Here is a 21,780-nt window from a genome sequence, read left to right as displayed (position 1 = left end):
CTTGTACTAGGTAGCTCTGGGCGATTGAAGCAAACGGCGAACCCGACGAAGAAGTAAACCGTTTGATGGGTGTTTTTTTTTTTTTTTTTTTTTTTGGTCAGGCTTCAAATTAAGGAGATAGGGGGAAAGATAACTAATTTAGATGTGGTGGTTGACTGTTCCACTCCCTACGCTTCCGGGCTGGAAATTCTCGAGGCGCGGGCCAAGATTTATATATACACCACCCAGGACAGGGTACGACGAAGACCCTCAGCCCGGGAAATTTAACTTCACTTCTTCTATACGAACTGGCGTGTATATTCGGCCTGGCTAATAGGGGCCTAAAATGTCACCAGAATAGCCGACAAGCTCCTAAAAGTTCTTGCCTTAGTGTTTTAGCAATTAACATCTGCGGTCAAGCAAGGGGCACTCCGCAACTAAGGTTTCCATCCACGAGTTGGCGGCGGATCTTGGGGTGGAAAATAAAAATTAAACTCCATTGAAGATAAACTCTTCCTATGCCTATGATAATTAAATGTAACAGTCACTACCATTGAGTGTGCTTGTTTTGATTTTGCTGGTCTGGAACGGGATATAGTGGATACCAGGAGGTCAAGTTATATAAAGCCGGAGGCACGTACTTCAGCCATCAATTTAACGGCGGGCTATCCAGATACTAGCCCCAAATACAACAATACACCATGGTAGCCAAGATGGTCCACTATAATGATAATACTAAATGGAGCAAAAAAAAGTTCTAAGAAACGTCATGTGAGAACTCAAACCCGTGGGTATTTTTTTTTTTTTTTGGTAAACTACCTCGATACTGCAAATTACGAAGCTGTTCTAAAAATTTAGTGGTGGAAAAGACGAGTGCCCTGCTCGACGAAGGTAATGCCGAGCTTCTCAGAGGTCTCAAAGACAGGCCCGTCGTTCTGGCTACCGCTAGGAGCAGCAATGTATTTGACACCAGAGCGGGCAGCGCGGAAAACGTTGTCGATAAAGGGGAACTATTGACATGAAAGTTAGCTCTATAACCACGAAGTAAGCGACTGAGTAAACATACGAAGGCATCTGAGGAGACAGCAACCTCGCTCAGTTGCTCGAGCCAGGATTCACGCTCCTCCTGTGTGAATGGCTTAGGAACCTCCTCGAAGACGCGCTCGTACTCGGCCTTCTCGACGTCGTTACGAGGGGTCTGGCCGGAGGTGAGTAGGTCAATAGCGTTGCTCTTGTCAGCACGCTTGGTGCCAGCCTTCCACTTAATGTTGATTACACGGTCGTGGAAACGCATCCACCAGTTGTCGGTCTTGTCACCTGCTAGACGGGTACAGTGGATACGGCTCTGTTGACCGGCTCCGAGGCCAACAACCTGGCCGTTAAGAGCATAGCAAACAGAGTTGGACTGAGTGTACTTGAGGGCGATGGTTGCCACAGTGAGATCCCGCAGAGCAGCGTCGGGGAGAGACTTGAGATCCTTTGGCGTGATGATGGTGTTGAAGGTCTTCTGAGGGGAGATCACAACATCGTTGCGGTGCTGGTTCAGCTGAATACCATAGACAGTACGGGTCTCCTCTCCAGCAGGAACGTAAGAGTCGTCGATCTGGAGCACGAGGTACTTGCCGCCCTTCTTCTTGGATAGGATCTCAAGAGCCTCCTTCTCATAACCAGGAGCAATGACACCGTCGGAGACCTCTCGAGAAACGATCTTGGCTGTGGTGACATCGACAACGTCACTGAGGGCGAGAACATCGCCGAAGCTGGACATGCGGTCAGCACCGCGGGCACGGGCATAAGCCTGGGCAAGACCGGAGGACTCGATTCCAGCAATATCGTCGACCATGTAGACCTTGCGCTCCTTGTCACTAAGAGGAACACCTACAGCTGCACCAGCAGGAGACACGTGCTTAAAGCTGGCAGCAGCAGGGTATCCAAGAGCCTGCTTGAGCTCCTTCACAAGAGCCCAGGCGTTCAGAGCATCGAGAAGGTTGACATATCCAGGAGAGCCGTTGAGAGCCTTGAAAGGAAGCTTGCCTTGGGGCATGGCGGCAGACGCAGGCTTCTGGTGAGGGTTGGTTCCGTAACGCAGAGAGAGGTGCTGTTCACCGTTGCCAGCATATTGCTTGCGGAAGAAAACGGAAATGGCGGAATCATAGTCTGCAGTGTGTTCGAAAGCCTTAAGGGCGTATGATCTCCGGCTCTTTTCCGTGATTTCACCAGCCTCGAGTTCCTTAAGGAATTCAGGGTAATCCTCGGGGTCCGAGAGGATAGTAACGCGGGAGTGGTTCTTAGCGGCGGCACGGAGTAGAGTGACTCCGCCAATATCGATTTCCTCAACGGCTTCCTCGATGGTGACATTGACCTTGTTGACGGTCTCCTTGAAGGGGTACAGGTTGCAGACAACGAAGTCGACCTTGGCGATGTTCTGGTCGGCGAGGTCCTTCTCGTCGGATTCGATATCACGGGCGAGGATACCACCATGGACAGCAGGGTGGAGGGTCTTCACACGACCACCGAGCATCTCAGGTGCGTGGGTGATAGCTGAAACATCTCTGGTGTCTGTCAGCCCCCGAAAAGTGCACATAGGCAATGGTATCCCATCCATCATAACCACAATCACAGGCACGACAGCAAAAGCCCATGTCGAAAAAGAATGGGTACGCACTCAACTGGGAAACCAGCCTCCCGAATCATCCGCGCAGTACCACCGGAGGCAAGAAGCCGGACATTGTGCTTAGCGAGGCCCTTTGCCAGGTCTAGGAGACCGGTCTTGTCGTAGACGGAAAGGATTGCTAGAATAAGACATCTGAGTTAGCCAGTCTCCTCTCTCTTTAAACATAGAAGACACCAGGGAAATATGAACTGTGGGGACAGAACCTCGACCCAAGTCTTTACTTGGCGGAGGGCTGGAGGAGGGGTGACCGAGATTGTAGATTGTTGAAATCCAAGACTCGAAGAAGAAATAAGCAAGCATTCAAGGACTTACCAGACTTTTGTTGAGACATCGTGAGACACTGAGAGACGTTATGAACCCCAGAGTGAAGAGAAGAAGTCAAGACCCAAAGCCCAAGCCGATTCAGGAAAAAAAGTAAAAAAAGATTGGGAGTCAGAAGCTCCCCACTACCCCTCAATTATACAATTTTTCAACGAGGAGCTTTCTACAACCAGAAAAAAGTGGTTACCAACGTTGTAATGAAGATTAAACACTCCAATTACCCCTTTGCGCGACTCACAAGGCATAAATTACCAATCTCTCCCGCTTTAATCCCATATTCGCGTACCGTGGGGGGCCGCCGCTTTCGGAGCCATCGAAAGTATACACCCATTGCATAAACTAGTTGACTAATTAATACCCAGCACAACTAACCGCTCAACAATTAACACGTGAGAACTATATCACATGACATATACAGCACAGACCACTTCCGCCTAAACAAAACCGAGCGCCAAAATTTCGTCCCCGATTTTTTTTTTCTTTTCTTCTCACATGAACAACGCAAATTTAACATTCTTCAAAAAGCGTTCCTACGAGGGATCTACCTTAATAGATAGGTACCTATGAAGTACGGAAATCGTCATACAGAATGGAGACAGACTGCAATTCTTGCAGAGTATCGATCTTGGGTGCAGTGCCTACTTGGTCGAAAGACTTGGTGGGAGGGACTGCAATGATTGGTTCTACACCTCTCTTTGTCGAAGTATCTTTTGCTTCTCGACGTAAGGTAGTGCATCGGCTTGTACTTGCTTGACTAGCTTGTTTTACTCGGATTAGATGCTTGTTTCTGATCATCCTGACATTCTTTTGACGACGGCGAAATTCGATATTCAACGCATGATAGCATATTCGTTTATTATTAAGTAGTAAAAGGACAAAAAACAAGAACAAAGGACCCTAAGTAATGTTCTGAACTAAAGTCACGACTTGAGCGTTTCGCGCCCAGATCCGATGGCAAGCTGCCTGCCGATGTTTCCAAAGCATACGCATGCGCAGAAGAGAACACTGGCAACCCATGTCCGAACCGCCATGCTCTCCTGTGTGATTCCTGCCTCCAGTGCAGATTCTGCTCCGGTACCATTTAGAGAGGGTATAGCGGGAGCCGACGAATCTGTTGAGGGAATCAAATCGGGCTTAAGACCCAGTAGAAGTCCCATTACGCTGATAGCGAGCGTCGTCGACAAGATGAAACCGGTCTTGGTGCGGTCGATGAGATACCACAGAACGGGGTTGGCAAGGGCCAGCGTCAGAGAGGCTTGGGTCGTGGACTCCCAAGGGGTGCGGCGCTATAGGAAACGTATATGTTAGTCTTTGTTTCTGCAACTAGTGTCATGTAGGAAGGAATTTTTACCATCGCAAACGCAATCCCCACAAAAGCTCCGACGCTGCGAACAACCGCGGACCAAGAAAGAGCAAGTTCTGCAGCATCTTGGTCATTGCGCTGTTCTTCTTGCGCCGTGCGACCGCTGGCGCTGTCCAAGTATGAATCAAACAGAGGAAGCGCATTCCCGATTGCCACTCCAGTCAGGCCCCAGAACCCTAAATATTCCCATGACCCGTAGAAATGGGTGTACTCCAGCTTCACTGGAGTGATCCAGTGGTTTTCGTGAAGGTGGATGGTGATGATACCGTAAACCACGCCGAAAGCAAATAGTAGCACACCCTTGATTGTCTGTGGTAGGATAACACCGCGGAATAGTCCGTGGCTAAGGCGAGACCGGGTCCGAAGAACAGCGGCAGACTCTGTTCTTCCCAAGCCAGGTTGGGCCGCTGGACTGTCCGGGTGCAGAGGTTGTACGTCTGCTTCTGTTCCCCAGGCACTATCCTCATCACGAGTTCCCTCAAAGGCTGTGGGGGAGTAGATCCCGTATAATGTCGGCGACGTCAGGTTCATTATAGACCCATTGCGACTGATGGCGGCCGAACCGGGTTCTCTGGGAGTCAGTGTCCCTAGATTCGAGGGTTCTGCGGGTGTGGGCGACTCAGACGAGTCGTTGACACGGAAGGCTCGTTGAGGGCGCGGACGGAGAAGCGGCACTTCGTCGTCGGACATGATGGATGTATCGAATGTCAAGCGCTGAAAAAGGAAGTGCAGAATGCGAAGTAGGCGATGTTGTGGCAATCAGCGATACTCAAAACTCGAGCTCGAATCCTGAGAATCCGAGTTTGATATGAGCGCGATTTTAGCCCCCTCGCCCTCTATAAAGCAGAATGAAGCTATCCTGAAGGCAGTGACTGCGTGATAATTGCGATCCGACCGCGTTATAGGAGCTGGAGAGGAAAATGGTAGAGATCGGACGGTGGAGTCTGTTGCTGTCAGCGGCGGACGGCAGGAGACTGGTATTAATAACAGACGTTGGGGAAACTCTGGGAACACAAAAAACAGCGAGAGTTAGTAATAATGGCCCGGGTTTCTCACAGGGGATTGCAGCAGCAGCAGCAGAAGAGGAGAGAAGAGGAGAAATTATAAGTCGTGAGTCGCTAATGTGGAGCATTGGACCACACCTGCAGTCTGCAGGAGATTTCTACAGTAACTACTCCGTAGTCGGGGGTGCTTGCGTTGTAAGTAGCTGCGAGGGCTCCCCAACTAAACTCCCTCGCAGAGGTTCCGTGGTAGTCGCTCGTACCTGGGATTGCTGATTCGGATTTCAGGCAGACGAATGACCATCCAGACAATCTAGCTTATACTCCGTTTGTTGGGCTCCTCGGTAGTTTCCAGTCGTCTCTAGGTTCAACGGTTGGAGATGGCCAAATCATGTCACGGGTGGACCAACCACGACTCCACGAGTCATCTTCACCAACTGAGTTTCTCCGCGCGTCTATCTGCGGAGGTGTTTGTCGGTGATCATCGCTCCTGCCTCCAATGATCCAATCCATGGTCCTTTCCAACGTCCAAACCACCTGGACGTCATGATGCTTGCGTCTCAACATTAACCTACAGGACTTGGCAATTCATGTGGTGGCAAAGCGGATGGCGGCGTTCTACTCTGTAAGGCTACGGAGCACAGATAGAGTAGTTTGCTAAAGTCATGACTTTTTCACAGCGTTTCCGTCAGTATTTCTGCCATTAACTTCTATTGACCAGCTGGCGGGCAGAATCTGTAAAAAAATAAAATAAAAAAATAAATATAGATAAAGAATTGTGTAGAGAAGTAATAGTAAGGAGAAAATAGTCTTGGAGGCGCAAGAACAGTTAATGCTAGATGCTGCACACACATAAGGGTCTAGCTTTTTGAAATGGTGTGGAAAAAAGAAAAAGAAAAAGAGAAAAGTAGAAACCTCGAACCCCATACTCGTTTCGGTCACGACAAAGATATTAATGTGTTGTTCTGGTCCTCCCCTCCATTCTGGTTGCCTAGTAGTCGTTTGCCATGTCGACCCCCGAAGCGTCACTCGCGGCGTATCGCGCAGGACCATCGGGTATGGACGAATTATCATCTGCCTCGCCCTCGACATCCATGTCGACATCACCGTCATCGAGATCCTCGTCTTCTCCATCCTCATCTTCTTCGTCAGAAGACAAAGCGTCGGCGTCTTCGTCAGCATCCCCGCCTAAGAAACTATCTTCGTACCCTCCCTCACCGGCGCCCGAGACCTCGAGTCCACGGGAAGGAATGTCATCCTCGTCGCCACTACCTTCGCCCAGAAGCTCCCGATCAATATCATCGAGGCCCTCTTCTCCTTCAGGAGCAGGCGAGAGTGCGCCCTCCCCACTTGGAGTGTCCAATCCCGCGCTTGCACCAAGAGAGGTTGCTGCCGCGCCCTTTTGGGCTCTGTTCCGGTTGCCTTTCGAACGGGATGCGGCTGTTTTCGAAGTAGCTGCCGATGGAGTAGTGCCCCCCGCCGCGGCGGCAGCTCGAGCGAGCTTGCGTTTAGCATTGCGCTGCGCCCGAGCTCTACTTCGAGAAGATGTCTTCCCGTCAATGTCGTCGTCAAAGACCAAAGCCTCCTCTCTTGCTTTCTGACGCTCTTCCCGTTCCTTCTTCCGGTCTCTCCTTGGCCCATTGGCATTTTCGTAGTCCCATCGGTCCAACCGTCTGGAAGCTTTCCGGATAACTGACAAGTAATAATTTGCACATTCGCCAAAGTCCTCTTCTTCTTCCGGATTCGGTAGAAGTCCTCCCTTGCCCCAAGACTTATCATCTTCCGTGTCATAACCATCTGGCAGATTCTGCAGTAGACGCCCGTAGCGGGTAAAAGGCATCTCGTGCACTCTCTTCGCCCGGAGCATGCGATATGCGTCACCTTTCCGTTTGGCCAAGATGTATTCAATTCGTTGCCGACGGTTCCTCTCAACAGCCAATTGGTGTTGGGTAAGTGGCCGGGGCCGTCGACTTGAACTTTGATGATGATGCGGGGAGGCTTCCGTGACAAATCGGTTCAGGACAGGATGGCCAGTTCCTGGGGGTGCTGGGGAGGCATCGGGTGTTTGTTCCACCTTTGTCCTCAGGACAATGCGAGGCGACGGGCCTTCGATAACGGCACCCTGGTAGCCATAATCCTCCTCTCTAGGCATCTTCATCGTAGAACGGATTGACCCATCAGGGTTTCGCCACTCAATAAGGTCATCAGAGTCTGTCCCAGCCCTGTATGCGTCTCCCTTGGCGTTATATTGACGGCCTTGAATTTTAGTGCCTTTTGAGATTTTAGTAAACGAATTCGTCGTAAGTATATAATTGATTTGAAATCGACTCACCTGGATCGAGTTGCTTCAAGAACATAAATTCCCAGTACGGCACTGTGAAGCAAGAGCGTTAGGATGAACCCGACAGGTATGATAATCTCAGGAGCGCTTACATTTTTTAGGACGCTTCGGCGCTCTTGGAGTTGGCTCCTCTTCCTCTAAGATCCCTGTGAATGAGGTTAGCGCCGATGAAGACCCATAAGCTTTTTGTGATGACTTACTCTTGCGTTCTAGTCGTTTCTCCTCGCCATACTCAATTTCGGACGGAGTGTCAACGTTCTCCTCATTTGCCTGCTCTTCGGTGAGGATATCGAAAGAGGGAACTTTAATCGGCAAACCCCCTGTTCCTTCACCTTCTAGACCTGGACCGAAAGGGTTATTGAGGGCAGCCTCATGCGAGAAGTCACTCTCCAGATACCACCACATGAGCCATAGGAAAGCCCTCGCCCGGGTTTGACTGCTCAAAGTGGATCGCATGACAAGATCAAAGAAATCTCGGGGAGGGAAGAAGTGCATCTCGGACACTTTTGGTGCATATTGCGCAAGGACGAATATCAGGTTCACCGGGTTGGTACGGGGGACGTTTTCCCGTTTGATCTTATCTAGAGTATTTGGTTGATCCACGTCTTCAGAAGCACCCTTCAGGATGGATTTGAGGCGGGGGGCATCCTGAAGCTGCTTATAGGCGTTGGGGTCTTGATGCGCTTGTAAGGAAGGGATGGAGTGGTAGGTTCGGAGCTGAGCACGCATTTCGGGGAAGACTATGGTTTGAACAAGGTAAGCATTATCCCGGTGAGAACAACGAAAAGCAAATAGAGAAGAGGAACATACAATTGAGTGTCGTATTCATTCTTCCAAAGTTAACCAGTAGGCAAACCATGGCCATGCTGATAGCAGCCTGTTTGTCGCTCTGCAGCTTGTCCTTAAGGATCTTGCTGGTTTTGCTACTCCTAGCCATAGCATCGATATAGATATCCGCAAAGTCCAAGTTTTTCTCTCCATCGGGCCAACGGGTAAAGACCTGTGTCTTGTCTTCAAACACAAGCTTGAGGAACTGAAACTGGATGTCTTTGCGCCAGAGGGGAATGCCGTCTTCTTTCTTCAAATGTCTGATTTTGTTTCCGGAATAGACTGATCCTATTGTGCCATTTGGTTGGCGTCTCGTGCCGACCGTCATGTTGTGGATTTGCTGTTCATCATGGGTTTCGGATTGCGCGAACGAATCGTCCACGCCGGCGCTTTCGACATCAGCCATTGCGAACTAGAAGCCGCGGAGGTGTCAATTCCAATGAAAATCGATGGGTTGATAGGAGTATAATGTGAGATGATCACTCTTTAGCGACGTTTTCGACCACGTGCCCTGGGAGGGCAAAGCGCACTCGGCAAACGGCAGGGCAGAAGTCCGAGAAGCTATAATGGCGGAAGAAGTAGATCGAGTCGCTAGAGGAATGAGCGAAATGAGAATGACAGCGGCGAGTGTAAAGCAGAGGAGGATGGGAAGGGGAGAAAAGGAGAAGGAGATGGGCGGGATGAGGCGGAAGGAGATGAAAGGATGGAAGGGGAACTGAAAAGAGCTCGAAGAAGCGTGAGAGAGAGCTGGGGTTGCTGGTTGACGCTGGAGCGCGATCTCCTCGATCCATTTCCGTAAAGCCAGTACACGGCCCAAAATTGGTGGGAAATCCCACTCTCTGCCACGATCGCTTGTATGTTATTATACGCAAGTTGGTAATTCTGGTAATTTTCATTCACTGCCGCCGCTTTTGTGACGCAGCACGTGAATTCATACTGGCCACCAACTACTCAGTAGTCAGTACTCCATACATTACGCAGTAAGCCCGGTCACGGTCACGGGTGTTCACTGGCTCGAGCCTTATACCTAAGTACTGTAACTATAAGGGGGACTTGCGGCTTAACCATTTGTCCCAAATCCACAGAGCGTGGAGTAATCTCTTCCTAAGCGACTTTACTTTGAAATTTACTTGATCTACACATACAAATGAGCATCAAACTTTTGGGTTAAATTGTGACTAGCTCCTTCTCGAGACCTAGTCTCCATAAGCAGGGCCGTCTTCGACATATCCCTTTAAACCTGAACTGCTACTGACATGCAAATAGATCCATGATGTACCACGAATACTGCCAGCAACGCAGCTTCCAACCCTCCACGGTTCCGAGTAATGATCATAATAAGAGAGATCCCGTTCAATGTCAGCCTCCACAAGACACCTGTGTAAATTTTGGTGGAACTAGCAGCAAGCCAACGCCAGATATAATGCAAAGAATCCCATCTCTCTCACCCATGCGTCATGATTTCGTGTACCACTGCTTCGTAGACGTAGTGCGAAGAAACCAGTACTCGGCGAGGAAGGCCCGCGGTCTTCTCGTAAAAGAGGAAAACAAATGAGAAATTAAGAGAAAAAATAACATAAGGCCCTGGTTCCGTAGAAGTCGACTTCTGTCCCGCAAGCCTTTCATTGCGCCAGAAATGACCTACTTGAACCCGAATAGTAGGCAGAGACCCAGGTCGGAGAAGGAGGTATGGTTTCGAGGAAAAAGAACATGAAGGAGGAACCAAATGCGAGTAAAAGAACACCCCCTTGAGGATACCGAAACTGATAAAGAGAAAAAGTACTCTATGTTGTAAGACACGGTCGATGCAGTTGCTGAGGAAAATCATAAAATGCACTTCGCTTCGAAAAAGCCGGAAAGCCTGCTCGGCACGCGTCGTCAATCTCCATATGGCCGCCTAAGAACAAAATGGGTATCTGGTAACAGCGGTTGCAGGAGAAAGTCAACGCAATCTATGATGTTCATGCAACGCCGGCTCGAAAAACTCTCAACCTCGAGTTGGTGTACAGTCAAGAGTAAGACAACGAGCCCAGACCACATCGAAATCCATGTCTAAAAACAAAACAAAACAAAAAGGAAAAAGAACATCGACAAAATTTCGAAATGCGTAGAAAAGCAGACAAGAACACCGCATATTGCTCAAGGGGGATCAACGTAAGGGAAAAAAAAAAATCTAATCGAGTCGTCGCAGTCGTGACAAAGCCGGAGCTGAGAAGTTGTAGTAAGAGAGCAACAACTCAGCGATTGTTCTGATCGCATCCCATGGCCATCAGGTAGGAAGCAATAGAGAAAAAGGAAGAAAGGAACCAATCAGACTCGGCCGCCGCGTCAAAACCACAAGCTCATGTTTACCACCAGGAAGAAGGCCCGGTAGGACCGGAGGGGTTGCCGTAGCCACCACCACCACCACCACCACCACCTCCGTAGCCGCCGCCGTAGCCGCCGCCGCCATAAGAAGGAGCTCCGCCGAAGCCACCACCATAGCCGCCAGCAGGGGCACCGAAGCCACCGCCGCCGCCATAGGAAGGAGGACCGCCCATGCCACCACCCACGCGACGCATATCGCGAGTGGCGTTGGTGCCGCGGCCGCGACCTCCCCGGCCTCCACGGCCACCATATCCGCTACCTTCACGAGCAATGCTCTCCAAGAACGAGGGTAGTTCCTGGTGAGCTTCCTTGAGGAGATCAATGAGGTCACGGACAACACCGCGGTTGCCACGGTTGAAGAAAGCAGTGGCGATACCAGTGTTACCAGCACGACCGGTACGGCCAATGCGGTGGACGTAATCGTCAATATCGGTGGGAAGGTCATAGTTGATAACGTGGGTGACGTTCGGGATATCAAGACCACGGGCAGCAACAGCTGTGGCAACAAGGATTGGGTAGCGACCAGAGCGGAACATCTCTAAGGCGCGCTCACGCTCACGCTGGGTGCGGTCACCGTGAATTGCAGTGGCAGGGAACCGCTGGTTAATAAGGAAGTCGGACAGGGCATCCGCCATACGCTTGGTCTCAACGAAGATGAGGGTGAGACCAGTGGTGCCGTGAGTGTGGAGAATGTCCAAAAGGACGGAGCGCTTGTCATGATCCTCAACGTATTCCACCTTCTGGGTGATGTTCTCCGAAGTAGATCCAACACGACCAACGGACAAGAAAACATAATCCTTTAGGAAGTCACGCGCCAGCATCTGGATGTCTCGAGGGAAAGTGGCCGAAAACATGAGTGTCTGACGGTCATTGACGTTAGGCATATCTTCACCCTCTACAATACGGCGGATCTGGGGTTCGAAACCCATGTCCAACATGCGGTCAGCTTCGTCAAGAATCAAATACTTGATGTTGATCAGAGAGATACGGCCTCTCTCGATGAGATCGACGAGACGACCGGGTGTAGCAACCAGAAGGTCACAGCCACGCTCAATCTGACGCAGTTGAGAGCCAATATCAGCACCACCGTAAACGACACAAGGGCGAACCCACGAGCGGTAGGCGAATTTCCGGGACTCATCAAAGATTTGAGAAACAAGCTCACGAGTTGGAGCCAGGATCAGCGAGGTCGGGTATGCCTTACGCTGGCGGCCATATTGACCAGCCGCTGAAGGAGGGGGAACCGCAGGGCCATTCTGGTAAGCCTGAGACAGAATGGGGAAGAGGAAACCACCTGTTTTTCCGGAACCAGTCTGAGCGCAAGCCATAAGATCACGGCCATTCATCACAATGGGAATCGAGTACTTCTGGACGGGTGTGGGAGTCTGGTATCCAGCAGAGCTGATGTTCGACAGCAGGTGGTCATCCAAGGGAGGGTTTGTGAACGTGTTCACGGGCTCAGGAACATCCTGGCCGGAAGCCTCAACGGGAATATCATCGTAGTTGGAGAAGTTGATGCCAGTGTTCTGCTTAGAGGGGTCGTTGGGGATACCGAACAGTTCGCGTTCCAGACGGGGGTTTGCGGGACCAGGGACATGTTTGCCGTCGCGCCACTGGCCATCTCCGGAGCCGCGGGCAGAGGCACCAGCGTAGCCGCCGCCTGCGTGACCTGGGTTTCCGTAAGCATTTGGGTTGAAAGATGGGCGACCGCCTTCAGTGGCGCTCCATCCGGTGTTGGTATTACCATTGGGACCACGGGGGCTGAAATCAGGAGCGTTGGCATTAGCCCAGTTACCACCACGAGGGCCTCCTCTGTGTGAGAATAATAGTCAGTTATATGGTCGAATAGAGGCTTTAGCGCATCATCGGGATAGAAATGGCGTAGACCGATGGCGCACACATACCTAGGGCCACCCCACGAGCCCCCAGCGGGGCCTGGGGGAGGAGCAGCGTCCGCGGTTGCCGCGTTTGCAGGAACTTGGCGCTGGCGGAGGTGTGGAGGGATGTAGGCAGCGCGGCCTCCACCAGGCGGGTTGGGACCTCCAGGAGCGGGCGCATGCTGAGAATCGTTGAGGGTAAGGCTACCCATGTTCAAGCCGTCGGCCATTTTTGCGGTATTTCAAAGACTGATCAAATCCACCACATGTAAGTCAGATGAATCGCAGGGAAGGCAGGAAAACCAGTCGGGGGGACGTACGATGTAGAAATAGCGGAGCAGAAGTGATTTGCTCAAAAAAACTGCGAACCTGCTCTTGCTTCGAACGAAACGAGAATACTTGAGATACTCGAGGTTTCGTACAACAAAAAACAAACTGTAGAATGCGAGAGCAAAGAAGATTCCCAAGGCTCTATCAAGGAGTAGAACACAGGAATAGAGGAGCACAGCAAGAGAAAGTGTTTAAAGACAAACAATGTGATCTCCCACACCTAACCTTCTATTAAGTGCGAAAAGGGAGAGAAAAAAAAAGGAAATCGGTAAAAGAAAGAGGTGATACGGAGGTCGGAGATTGAAAAAAAGAAAAGACTTTTGAGTATGGGGTCTTGAGAAGAAGGGGTTTAAGGAGGAGGATGAGGAGGGAAGAAGAAAAGAGAGTAAGAAGGTTTGTGGGAGGAGGAGAAGAGGCAAGAAAGGCTTAGTCCGCAAGTGTCAAGTCAGGCTCTGAGTGTTCAACAGCGTATTAAATTCCTGCCAGTGGGCAGGCACTACGCAAAATGGCAGTCCAGTATTGCTGTATGGCTATTACTCTCTGCTGGTTAAAATTGCCATCCGTTCCTAAAGTCAGACTTTGGTTATTCCCAGCCAGTGGTTGAGGTGCTTTTTTTTTTTTTTTTCCTCTTCTTCCCTTTTCCACCGACGTTGTAAAACGAAGGCAAAAAAGACAAAGTAAAACTCGCAGTCCACCGCCAGAAGATCGGACTGCCAATCAAAACACCGCTGAAGCGCAAAGGGCTGGCCACTCCTTTTCCAAGGATTTGATCGGACGGTTTCTCCAGATCTGTTAAAGTCTTGCAGAGGGGAAGTATTAGTACATCGTTCCGAAAAATCTCCATCGTAATCTTGACTACCCGGTAACTATTGCACAGACTACTTAGTTACTATTATAGTACTTGGTAGAGCATGTTATACCGAAGTACAAGATACCCTAGCAGTTGTACGGCCTCTACGACGCCACCCAAACATGCGATCCAAAATTATAGGTGTAACAGGGACCCAGCCAAGTCTTTTGCCCGGCAGGATTCGTTCTACGGACATCATCGAACAGCGGTTGAACCTGAATTCGTGAATGCGCTCGCGTCTTCACCTGAATTGCCACCGCTTGTCATGTGACCTAAATTGCCACTTTCGCGCAAAGAGGCGACCCGACTCGAGCCCTGGGAGAAGTACGAGGCTTGGTGAATTATGTATTTGCAGATGATAGTACTCGGGAACAGGGGACTTCATGAATATTGTAGAGAGCGTACGAAGTTATGAACAATCCATCTATTCTAGACAATGTTCTTTTCCTCTTCCTTTTTGTAAGCGCCGTTGAACTTACTCTTGTTCTTCACTAAAAGCACAACCACACCAATAACCACGACGAACATTGCGACTCTAGGAAACATGGAAGTGTGGTCGGAAGTGGCCGTCGCATCAGCTACTTGGGACGGTTCATAGGATTCAGACGGTTCACCGCTCGGCATAGCTTTCGATCACACAACCCATCAGCATCGGGCTTTTTTGATATGGCGGGTATGGAGCCGGGAACTGCTCTATAGCTCTTTGTGGCTACCTTTGCTATCATCTTCCTCCGCGCTGGCATCGGCCTCAAGCTCAAGCTCGCCGCTCTTAACAATCTTGACGTCCTTGGTGGGCTTGTTGCCAGCGCGCGTCGGGACGCTCTCAACCTTCTCGACGATGTCATAACCCTCGAGAACCTCGCCGAAGACGACGTGCTTGCCATCAAGCCAACTGCGCAGGTGGTCAGAATCATGCTCCACAATCAACCAAAACTAGGGCGACTTACGAGGTAATGGCAGTGGTGATGAAGAACTGGGAGCCGTTGGTGTCCTTGCCGGCGTTGGCCATGCTCAGGACTCCCTTCTTGGTGTGTCTCAGTTTGAAGTTCTCATCCTTGAACTTCGCACCGTAAATAGACTTTCCTCCAGTGCCTTTTTGATAATAGTTAGTGATTATAGACCTCTATACTTATATGATCGGGGTTTTAAAGTCTTACCATCACCCTTGGTGAAGTCACCACCCTGAATCATGAATTGGGGGATCACGCGGTGGAAGGTGGACCCTTCATATCCGAAGCCCTTCTCACCAGTAGCGAGAGCACTTGAGTGATATGGTCAGTAATGAAAAATTATAGATATGCACTTTACTAGTAAGCGCCATACCGGAAGTTCTCTGCTGTCTACAATCTCAAATTAGCGTACGGACGGAGGCAATAAGGATGGGATAATTACCTCAGGGACGGTCTTGCCGTACAGTCCAAGGACAACTCGGCCCAATTTCTCATCACCATGCTCAATATCGAAATAAACCTAAGGAAGTCAAAGAGTTAACATTGCGCCCACAAGCAGGAAGGAAGGCCCGAGGTGGAATGGTCACCTTGCTGGTAATCTTCGGTCCACGAGCCTCACTGGCGTGGACGAGAGCCAGGCCAAGGGCCACGACCAAGAAGAAAGATAAGAAAAGGTTCTTGAAATTCGCCATCATTCACACAATGTCCCAACTGTTCGATGAGGATAGAATGAGGGGGAAGTCGGAGACCAGGAACTCAAGCGATGAAGGACAGCTTGCGTTATCGGGAAGCTATCACATTTGGGGAAATATTTACTGTAATTTAATAATTGTACAGTAATCTATTACTTTATTTACCGAGAAATACTAACAAAACAACTTGAGTTAAGCAGAATATTATTGAAAGTTACGGTACTGCATACCGGAAGAACGCTATTGCGACACTGATTTTCTCTCCTGACTTGACAGCATCCGAAGCAACAACAGCGCCTGAGATCCGTCCCATCCAGGAATCTAGGAGCAGTCAAAATGGTACGTCGGGCTACAATTGCTAGGTCGCCACAATGGTCAAACCAAGAGACTAACCTTAAAATAGGTTTTCGTCCTAGGTGTCAACTTCCCGGAGCGCAATCTGGTCCAGGCAAGCAAACCCACTAAGCCTCGATATACCGGGCCAAGTATCTAACCGGCCTTTCTTTATACAGAAATCACTTCAGAGTTTCTTTGGTGTCGGACCCCAAGTCTCATCACGCATATTATCCCGCTTCCACATCCACCCAACATGTCGGGTCGGCGAGCTGGCCAACAAACAGGTCCTTGATCTTACGGCGGCACTCTCAGATATGAAAATCGAAAACGATCTTCGGAGAAAGATTCTTGATGATATCAAACGCCTGAAGGAGACGGGTACATACCGTGGTCGGCGTCATGCGTTGGGATTGCCAGCTAGAGGCCAGAAGACGAGAACACAGGTTGGTTTACTCATGCTCTAATACCAGAATTAAGAACGCTAATCTGATCTCCTCTATATAGACTAAAACCGCGATTAAGCTCAACCGTATGGAGCGACGACTTTGAATATGGCCTTCTGGGTGCTAGCCTTGGTCTGCTTGGATCGCCCTGGCGGCAGGTTTATTGTGTGAGGGCATGGCATGGCGTTGTATTCAAATGTATTTTATTCCAAGTTTGATTCCCCTAGGATTCCACAAAGTGTACTATATATGGATGGGAAGACTTCTCTTATTCACAAAGAGACCTGTAGCATTACCTAACTTTTTAGCTTACGCCTAACGCGCCGGATCTATTTAAGTACTCAAAGCTAACTAGATGAGAGCACACCCTCGCCGCGGTTGATTTGAATCCGCTTGTCCTCACCAGCGCTCACTATACCCACTTCGCGATCCCAGCATACACTGAAAACTTTGACCCCCTCTCCACCCACGCGCTTGGTGTTTGCTTTGCCCTCTTCCTCCAAACTCTTCCGCGAAATGGAATACACACTTTCACCCACAGCCCCACCTTTGTCTGTTTTCGTAGCACGCAGATCCCAGATTCGGCATGTGCCATCGTGGCTGCCACTGATAAGCCCATATGAGCTGTTGGGATCCCGTGCGAGAGAAACCACAGCATTTGTATGGCCGCGGAGGGTCATAGCGGAGATGGTTGCTGCCGATGCACGCGGGTCTATGAGGGTGGTGTGACGGGCAGATGTTCCAGTCGCAAGAAGGTTGTGATCAGGCAGGTGCTGGAGCGAAAGAAGAGAATGGGACGTTGTTCGTGTATCCACAAGTGCCGCGGTGACAAGATCCCATGTGCGCAGCGAGTGATCCCATGACGCAGAGTAGCCGACCGTAGAGTCATTGGCGTCGAAGATTGCATCTGAGACGGGTGCGGTATGGGAGGATAGGAGCGCGAGTGGCCCACGTTGTGAGACGCTCACAGAAGCATTTAGTTTCCTCTTCTTGGATGTCCTCGACGCAGCTGATGGGAGCAGATCTTCAGGGGCGGCTGGCGCCTCGGATTTCTTTGTCGACCAAAACCCTACACTGTGGTCTGCTGAGGCCGAAAGGATGCGATTTGAAGGTGCGTGTACGGCTAACGAATTGATCCCTGATTTGTGCCCATAAAGTTCGAGTTGTGGAGCAATCTTCCCCGAAAATCCATCTTCACTTTCGGAATACTTCCATAGGCGCACTGTACGATCGAGGCCGGCCGACACAATCGAGGTCGGGGAGATGAATTTTGTGGCCTTGATAGACGAAGCATGCCCGCCCTCAGTTGGTGACGGTGAGGTTGCGATCACTTGAGAAGACATATTCCATAAACGTAGGAGGCCATCGTAGCTTCCTGAGAGGATCCGTGCCTGGCCTTGTGATGCAGCACTTGAGCCAGCCGCAGCAGGCGACGATGCAGAAAGCACGTCAACTGAGCTTACCCAGTCATCGTGCTCAAATGAGGCGATATGCAAAGGTGGTATTAAAGCTCGAACATATTCAATCTCCAAAGTAGTTTCCGCCGAGATTCCGTTGGCCGTGAGATATTCATCGATTGAAGTTCGGAGAAAAGACCCGTTGATAAGGAATTCAAATGGGATCGGTTTGTCATTGCTCAAGAGATTATTGACCAATGTTGAGAGAGCGTACCGCTTCAGACCTAGAAGCATCAAAAGTTAGTATTCTGGTCAACCAATATATCATATTTCAAGGGGACTCACCGGTAGGAACTAAGATTGGGCCTGTACTGTCGGGCAGTGCGATCTCTTCTTGTTGACTGGTAAGCTGCACGCGCACTTGCCTCTGCACGGCCTGCGACGAGTCCGCCGCAGAATTCTGACTGGCATCCATCGTAAATATATGTATTCAGGTAAAAGAGGAATATATGACTGCGATGGTGAGGTCTGCGCAATCGCGGGCAGAACAGAAAAATCTCCGCTTGGCGACAGGAAAAAAATTACGGCGGGCGATGCGGCCATTTGCGCCAAGTGCGGAAGATTCCCCGCATAGGTACTACTAAATCTGGACTCTGAAAAAACATCCCAGCACGCTATCAAAGATATAAACACTTCAATGTCCTATATACATTATAAGCCCTTGGACGCTCTCTTAATCTCCGCGATCGCCTTCCGCCGGTAGTCCGACTCTGCAAAAAGTGCCTCAATCAAATCAACAACTTCGTCGGCTGAGAATTCGAGGGACAACTCCCCCTCCACCCACAGAAATTTGATGTCTGCCAGCGAGCTTTCGAGTATGTTAATCAGATACTGAAACTTCAGCCAGTTTCTCACGTAAACGGCGGTCATGGGTACCGGTTCAGCATTGTCCGAAACCTGAGGCAGAAACAGATCTTCTAGTTTTGATAGTTGATTGCAGAAGGAAACCAGCTTCTGAGACTGCGACTCGGATATATCACCCAAATCCTCGACATCAATGATAATCTTATCAGTTACCGTCGATACCAGAGACCCAATGGCTTGGAGCAGCGCTGAGTGTGAAAGGATAGGTTGCCACTCCTTGTAAACATCCCGCACCCGATCCACCGTTGCGCTCACAGCGTTTTCACACTCCCCAAGAAAAGGCTGTTCAGAGCACTGGCTGAATGACTGCGCACCATCTAAGATGTCAGCAAGGATGGTTCGCTGTGTCTGCATTTCTTTGCTATATGCCAATTTGCCAAATTTCTCCAGTGCATCGATGTCGCCATGGAGCCTTGGGAGCTGATGGTCATCGGCGACTTGTCGCACTTGGTCGGAGAGGTATAGGCTATCATTATAAAGATACATCTGGCCTGCATTGAGTTTGATACCATAAAATGACGGCGCTGTTGCCTTGAACATAGCAAGTATCAGTGTTGGCAAAGCAAGAAGGCCGGCACCCGAGGACGATACCAGTGTGTTAGAGTGCCTGGTTGGAGTGCTGTGTTAGCTGGTGCTGACTCAATGGGTTAATTTAAAACATACAAAGGTTGCGATATGGTCTCAGAGTCTGCGATTTGCTGCCGGATAATTCGGATAATAGAATCAGGCACATCAGTAATCGTATAATTCTCCCTCAATGTTATCTCCTTGGGATTGGTTCGGGTGCCTGATTCATTGTCTTTGACATGTTGTTCTGCAGTTACTTTCTTTGGTTCGGCTTTTTCTGCTGGAGCTTGATCATCTTCATCGTCCTCTGTCCACCCCCAAGCATCCCCGGCTTCATCTTCGTCGGCGTCTGGAATACCCGGCTTAGTAGCCTTCGTATCGTCCGTTTCGTCGTCCAACCCCCAGGCGCTGACATCTTCGTCGGCATTATGTGCAGTTTCTTCTTCTTTCTCGTCGTCCCAACCGGCATCCCAGTCATCTGAGGCTGAATTATCCAACAGTACCTCATCCGTTTCAGAAACCTGCCTCTTTTCGACTCTTTCTACTTGCCGTGAGTCCCATTTGCTCGCAGCGAGCACCTGTCGAACCTGGTCTAACGAGTCAACTCTCCGCCTCGTCAGCCACAGACGCGGGGCTTGGTTGGTCCAAGAAATCAGTTCTTCTTGACCATGCCAGTCAAGTGATTCTATGGTTTTGGTGAATTGGAGGACGTGGTTTAATGTGGCTTCAAACTTGTCCAAGCCACCAAGTTCCGTAGGTATCGCAGACGACAGCCAGTGAGATATGATCTTCGACGAAACCGCGGGGATGAATGAGTCAGAAAGAGAGGTTAGGATAGAATCGGGTAGAGAGCGGCGAAGAAAGCTAAATATTCTGGTAATACAGTCCAGGACGTCTGAAACCGAGGCAGGCGATGGCTCGGGATTGACAGCAATTGATGACTTCTCGACACGGACCCCATGACTATAACAATCCATATTAGGAAGCAATACCGGATCCAGAATCTCGAGAAACAAGTCCTTCTGGAATTTGTCGCTCGCTGCAGGCAGCTCATCCAAGCGAGCTAAAGCGGAAATGGTCTCTTCCAGAGTATCGGCTGTCCTTTTTTTTAGTAATGTTCTCCATCGGTTAATACTGTAAACGACCTACCAGAAATTGTCAGTGTTCCCTGGTTTTGGTCAAGCTCCAAATGTTTGTTCCAGCGAATATAGAGCAAGTCCACAATTTCTCGTCGCATTTCCGCAAGGTTTTCCGATAATAAAGTAATTACATTAGCGTGCTTGAAACAGGTGTCCAGGTTTATGGAACGTTCGATCGTCTCTAGGTTGTCGATTGCAGCCGTAATTTGGCCATTTTGACAAAGGGCTCGCGTGGCACCAAGTCGTTGACAGAGACCGTGAACATCTACCAGGGTATCCGTCACAGCCTGGTTGAATACAATCTCTTTTTCAACCAGATCAACCTTTGCGGCTGCATCCTCAACCTTTAACTGTAGCGGCTTCGTGGTTTCATGCTGTTTTACAATTTCCCGCGCAGTGAGGCGAGACCGTTCGAGGTCTGCATGAAGCTGTTTGGCCTGCGAAATCCAATCGTCGATAACAAAATCATTATCCCGACTTAGCGAACTTATTTCTGTCTAATTATCAAAAAGAGTCAGAAAACCTTTGACAGCCAATACTTGGGTATTCAAGACCAGAATTGGTCATATCTCCTACCTCCACCTGGTCTCTGGCCTGCGTAAGAAGCTCCAGTTCTTTCGAAATCGCTGATGAGGGAACATTTGCGGCTACAATATTCTCCGAGTCCGGATATGTGCCCTCAGCGGCGAAATCCAAAAGAGCCTTGCATATCTCATTCTCCGATGGTTGGGTTGCCATGTTGAATCGTGTCTTTAACGCTGTTCGACTCTGAGAGAGGCCGAGACCACCACATAGAACGATGAAGGTCAATATACAGTTTCAAGGAAGTTTCCAGCGCAAACGTATCAGCAAACCACCGGATTTGAGCAAAAATGCCTGCCCAGGTGCTTGGTTGACCAGCATCAAGGCGAGAAGGAAACAAGCTCTCGAACCATAGCAGCCATGTGACTGCGGAGCTTACTGACCGCCTTCCCTAAATTGGGAGCAAATTAGGTGGATTTTGTGCCTCATGGAGGGGTTCTTTCAGCACCGCCGATATTCATTCTCGGAGGCCTCAAAACACTAATCCTTGGGATACTCTGTTTCCGAGTGCTTTAAGGGTCGTTATTCACAACCCCGTTGGAACGGCGATCTGGAAGCCAAACGAGACCCTAACTGCACTACGCTTTCCGTTTCCGAGAACTACCCCTCCACGTACAGCAACCGTCCGCAAAAACAGAGCAATCCCCAGTTTTATTGGTATCAGGGCTCATCGTGTTGGCTCGCCTCCTCTCACAAAGCCTGGCTTTGGCGCTGTTTGCTCGAACACTGTGAGTCGTGACCCGATACATAGAGAGCGCCCCGCCATTTCCCGCATTGCATGTTGGATAAGCTCATCTAGAAGCTTGATGTACTATTCGA

The 21,780-nt window shown here is 49.9% G+C and overlaps 9 protein-coding genes across 9 annotated transcripts; 1 reads left to right on the top strand and 8 right to left on the bottom strand.

Moving 5' to 3' along the window:
• Positions 1-833: 833 nt before the first annotated feature.
• On the bottom strand, positions 834-2,984 carry ADE17 (phosphoribosylaminoimidazolecarboxamide formyltransferase/IMP cyclohydrolase; the record flags this gene model as incomplete). Its single annotated transcript, XM_041695565.1, has 4 exons — positions 834-989; positions 1,046-2,531; positions 2,645-2,771; positions 2,966-2,984. The coding sequence occupies 4 exons, from the start codon at positions 2,982-2,984 to the stop codon at positions 834-836; spliced, it is 1,788 nt and encodes a 595-aa protein (XP_041561283.1).
• Positions 2,985-3,894: 910 nt separating this feature from the next.
• Positions 3,895-5,027, bottom strand: APUU_70666S (INSIG family protein; the record flags this gene model as incomplete). The annotated part of the gene is made up of 2 exons (XM_041695564.1): positions 3,895-4,260; positions 4,326-5,027. The coding sequence occupies 2 exons, from the start codon at positions 5,025-5,027 to the stop codon at positions 3,895-3,897; spliced, it is 1,068 nt and encodes a 355-aa protein (XP_041561282.1).
• A 1,302-nt stretch (positions 5,028-6,329) lies between these two features.
• APUU_70665S (putative INO80 chromatin remodeling complex (Ies1)) lies at positions 6,330-8,913 on the bottom strand (the record flags this gene model as incomplete). The annotated part of the gene is made up of 5 exons (XM_041695563.1): positions 6,330-7,609; positions 7,671-7,712; positions 7,772-7,825; positions 7,880-8,419; positions 8,490-8,913. 5 exons carry the CDS (start codon positions 8,911-8,913, stop codon positions 6,330-6,332), a joined length of 2,340 nt encoding a protein of 779 aa, XP_041561281.1.
• Positions 8,914-9,951: 1,038 nt separating this feature from the next.
• Positions 9,952-10,335, bottom strand: APUU_70664S (uncharacterized protein; the record flags this gene model as incomplete). Its single annotated transcript, XM_041695562.1, has 1 exon — positions 9,952-10,335. The coding sequence occupies one exon, from the start codon at positions 10,333-10,335 to the stop codon at positions 9,952-9,954; it is 384 nt and encodes a 127-aa protein (XP_041561280.1).
• A 520-nt stretch (positions 10,336-10,855) lies between these two features.
• On the bottom strand, positions 10,856-12,981 carry DED1 (DEAD/DEAH box helicase; the record flags this gene model as incomplete). The annotated part of the gene is made up of 3 exons (XM_041695561.1): positions 10,856-12,543; positions 12,619-12,686; positions 12,779-12,981. The coding sequence occupies 3 exons, from the start codon at positions 12,979-12,981 to the stop codon at positions 10,856-10,858; spliced, it is 1,959 nt and encodes a 652-aa protein (XP_041561279.1).
• A 1,643-nt stretch (positions 12,982-14,624) lies between these two features.
• On the bottom strand, positions 14,625-15,576 carry CPR2 (peptidylprolyl isomerase; the record flags this gene model as incomplete). Its single annotated transcript, XM_041695560.1, has 6 exons — positions 14,625-14,823; positions 14,879-15,023; positions 15,089-15,192; positions 15,255-15,271; positions 15,324-15,401; positions 15,469-15,576. 6 exons carry the CDS (start codon positions 15,574-15,576, stop codon positions 14,625-14,627), a joined length of 651 nt encoding a protein of 216 aa, XP_041561278.1.
• Positions 15,577-15,909: 333 nt separating this feature from the next.
• On the top strand, positions 15,910-16,458 carry APUU_70661A (mitochondrial 37S ribosomal protein uS13m; the record flags this gene model as incomplete). Its single annotated transcript, XM_041695559.1, has 4 exons — positions 15,910-15,912; positions 15,977-16,021; positions 16,086-16,352; positions 16,414-16,458. 4 exons carry the CDS (start codon positions 15,910-15,912, stop codon positions 16,456-16,458), a joined length of 360 nt encoding a protein of 119 aa, XP_041561277.1.
• A 241-nt stretch (positions 16,459-16,699) lies between these two features.
• YTM1 (WD repeat WDR12/YTM1 family ribosome biogenesis protein) lies at positions 16,700-18,224 on the bottom strand (the record flags this gene model as incomplete). Its single annotated transcript, XM_041695558.1, has 2 exons — positions 16,700-18,033; positions 18,095-18,224. 2 exons carry the CDS (start codon positions 18,222-18,224, stop codon positions 16,700-16,702), a joined length of 1,464 nt encoding a protein of 487 aa, XP_041561276.1.
• A 236-nt stretch (positions 18,225-18,460) lies between these two features.
• On the bottom strand, positions 18,461-21,117 carry APUU_70659S (uncharacterized protein; the record flags this gene model as incomplete). The annotated part of the gene is made up of 4 exons (XM_041695556.1): positions 18,461-19,280; positions 19,337-20,336; positions 20,390-20,876; positions 20,956-21,117. 4 exons carry the CDS (start codon positions 21,115-21,117, stop codon positions 18,461-18,463), a joined length of 2,469 nt encoding a protein of 822 aa, XP_041561275.1.
• Between the last annotated feature and the right edge of the window lie 663 nt (positions 21,118-21,780).

Source organism: Aspergillus puulaauensis, chromosome 7 (assembly GCF_016861865.1).
Source record: "Aspergillus puulaauensis MK2 DNA, chromosome 7, nearly complete sequence".
Taxonomy (NCBI): Eukaryota; Fungi; Ascomycota; class Eurotiomycetes; order Eurotiales; family Aspergillaceae; genus Aspergillus; species Aspergillus puulaauensis.
The sequence above is the reverse complement of the archived record's forward strand: the minus strand, read 5'-3'. Positions and strand labels throughout refer to the sequence as shown.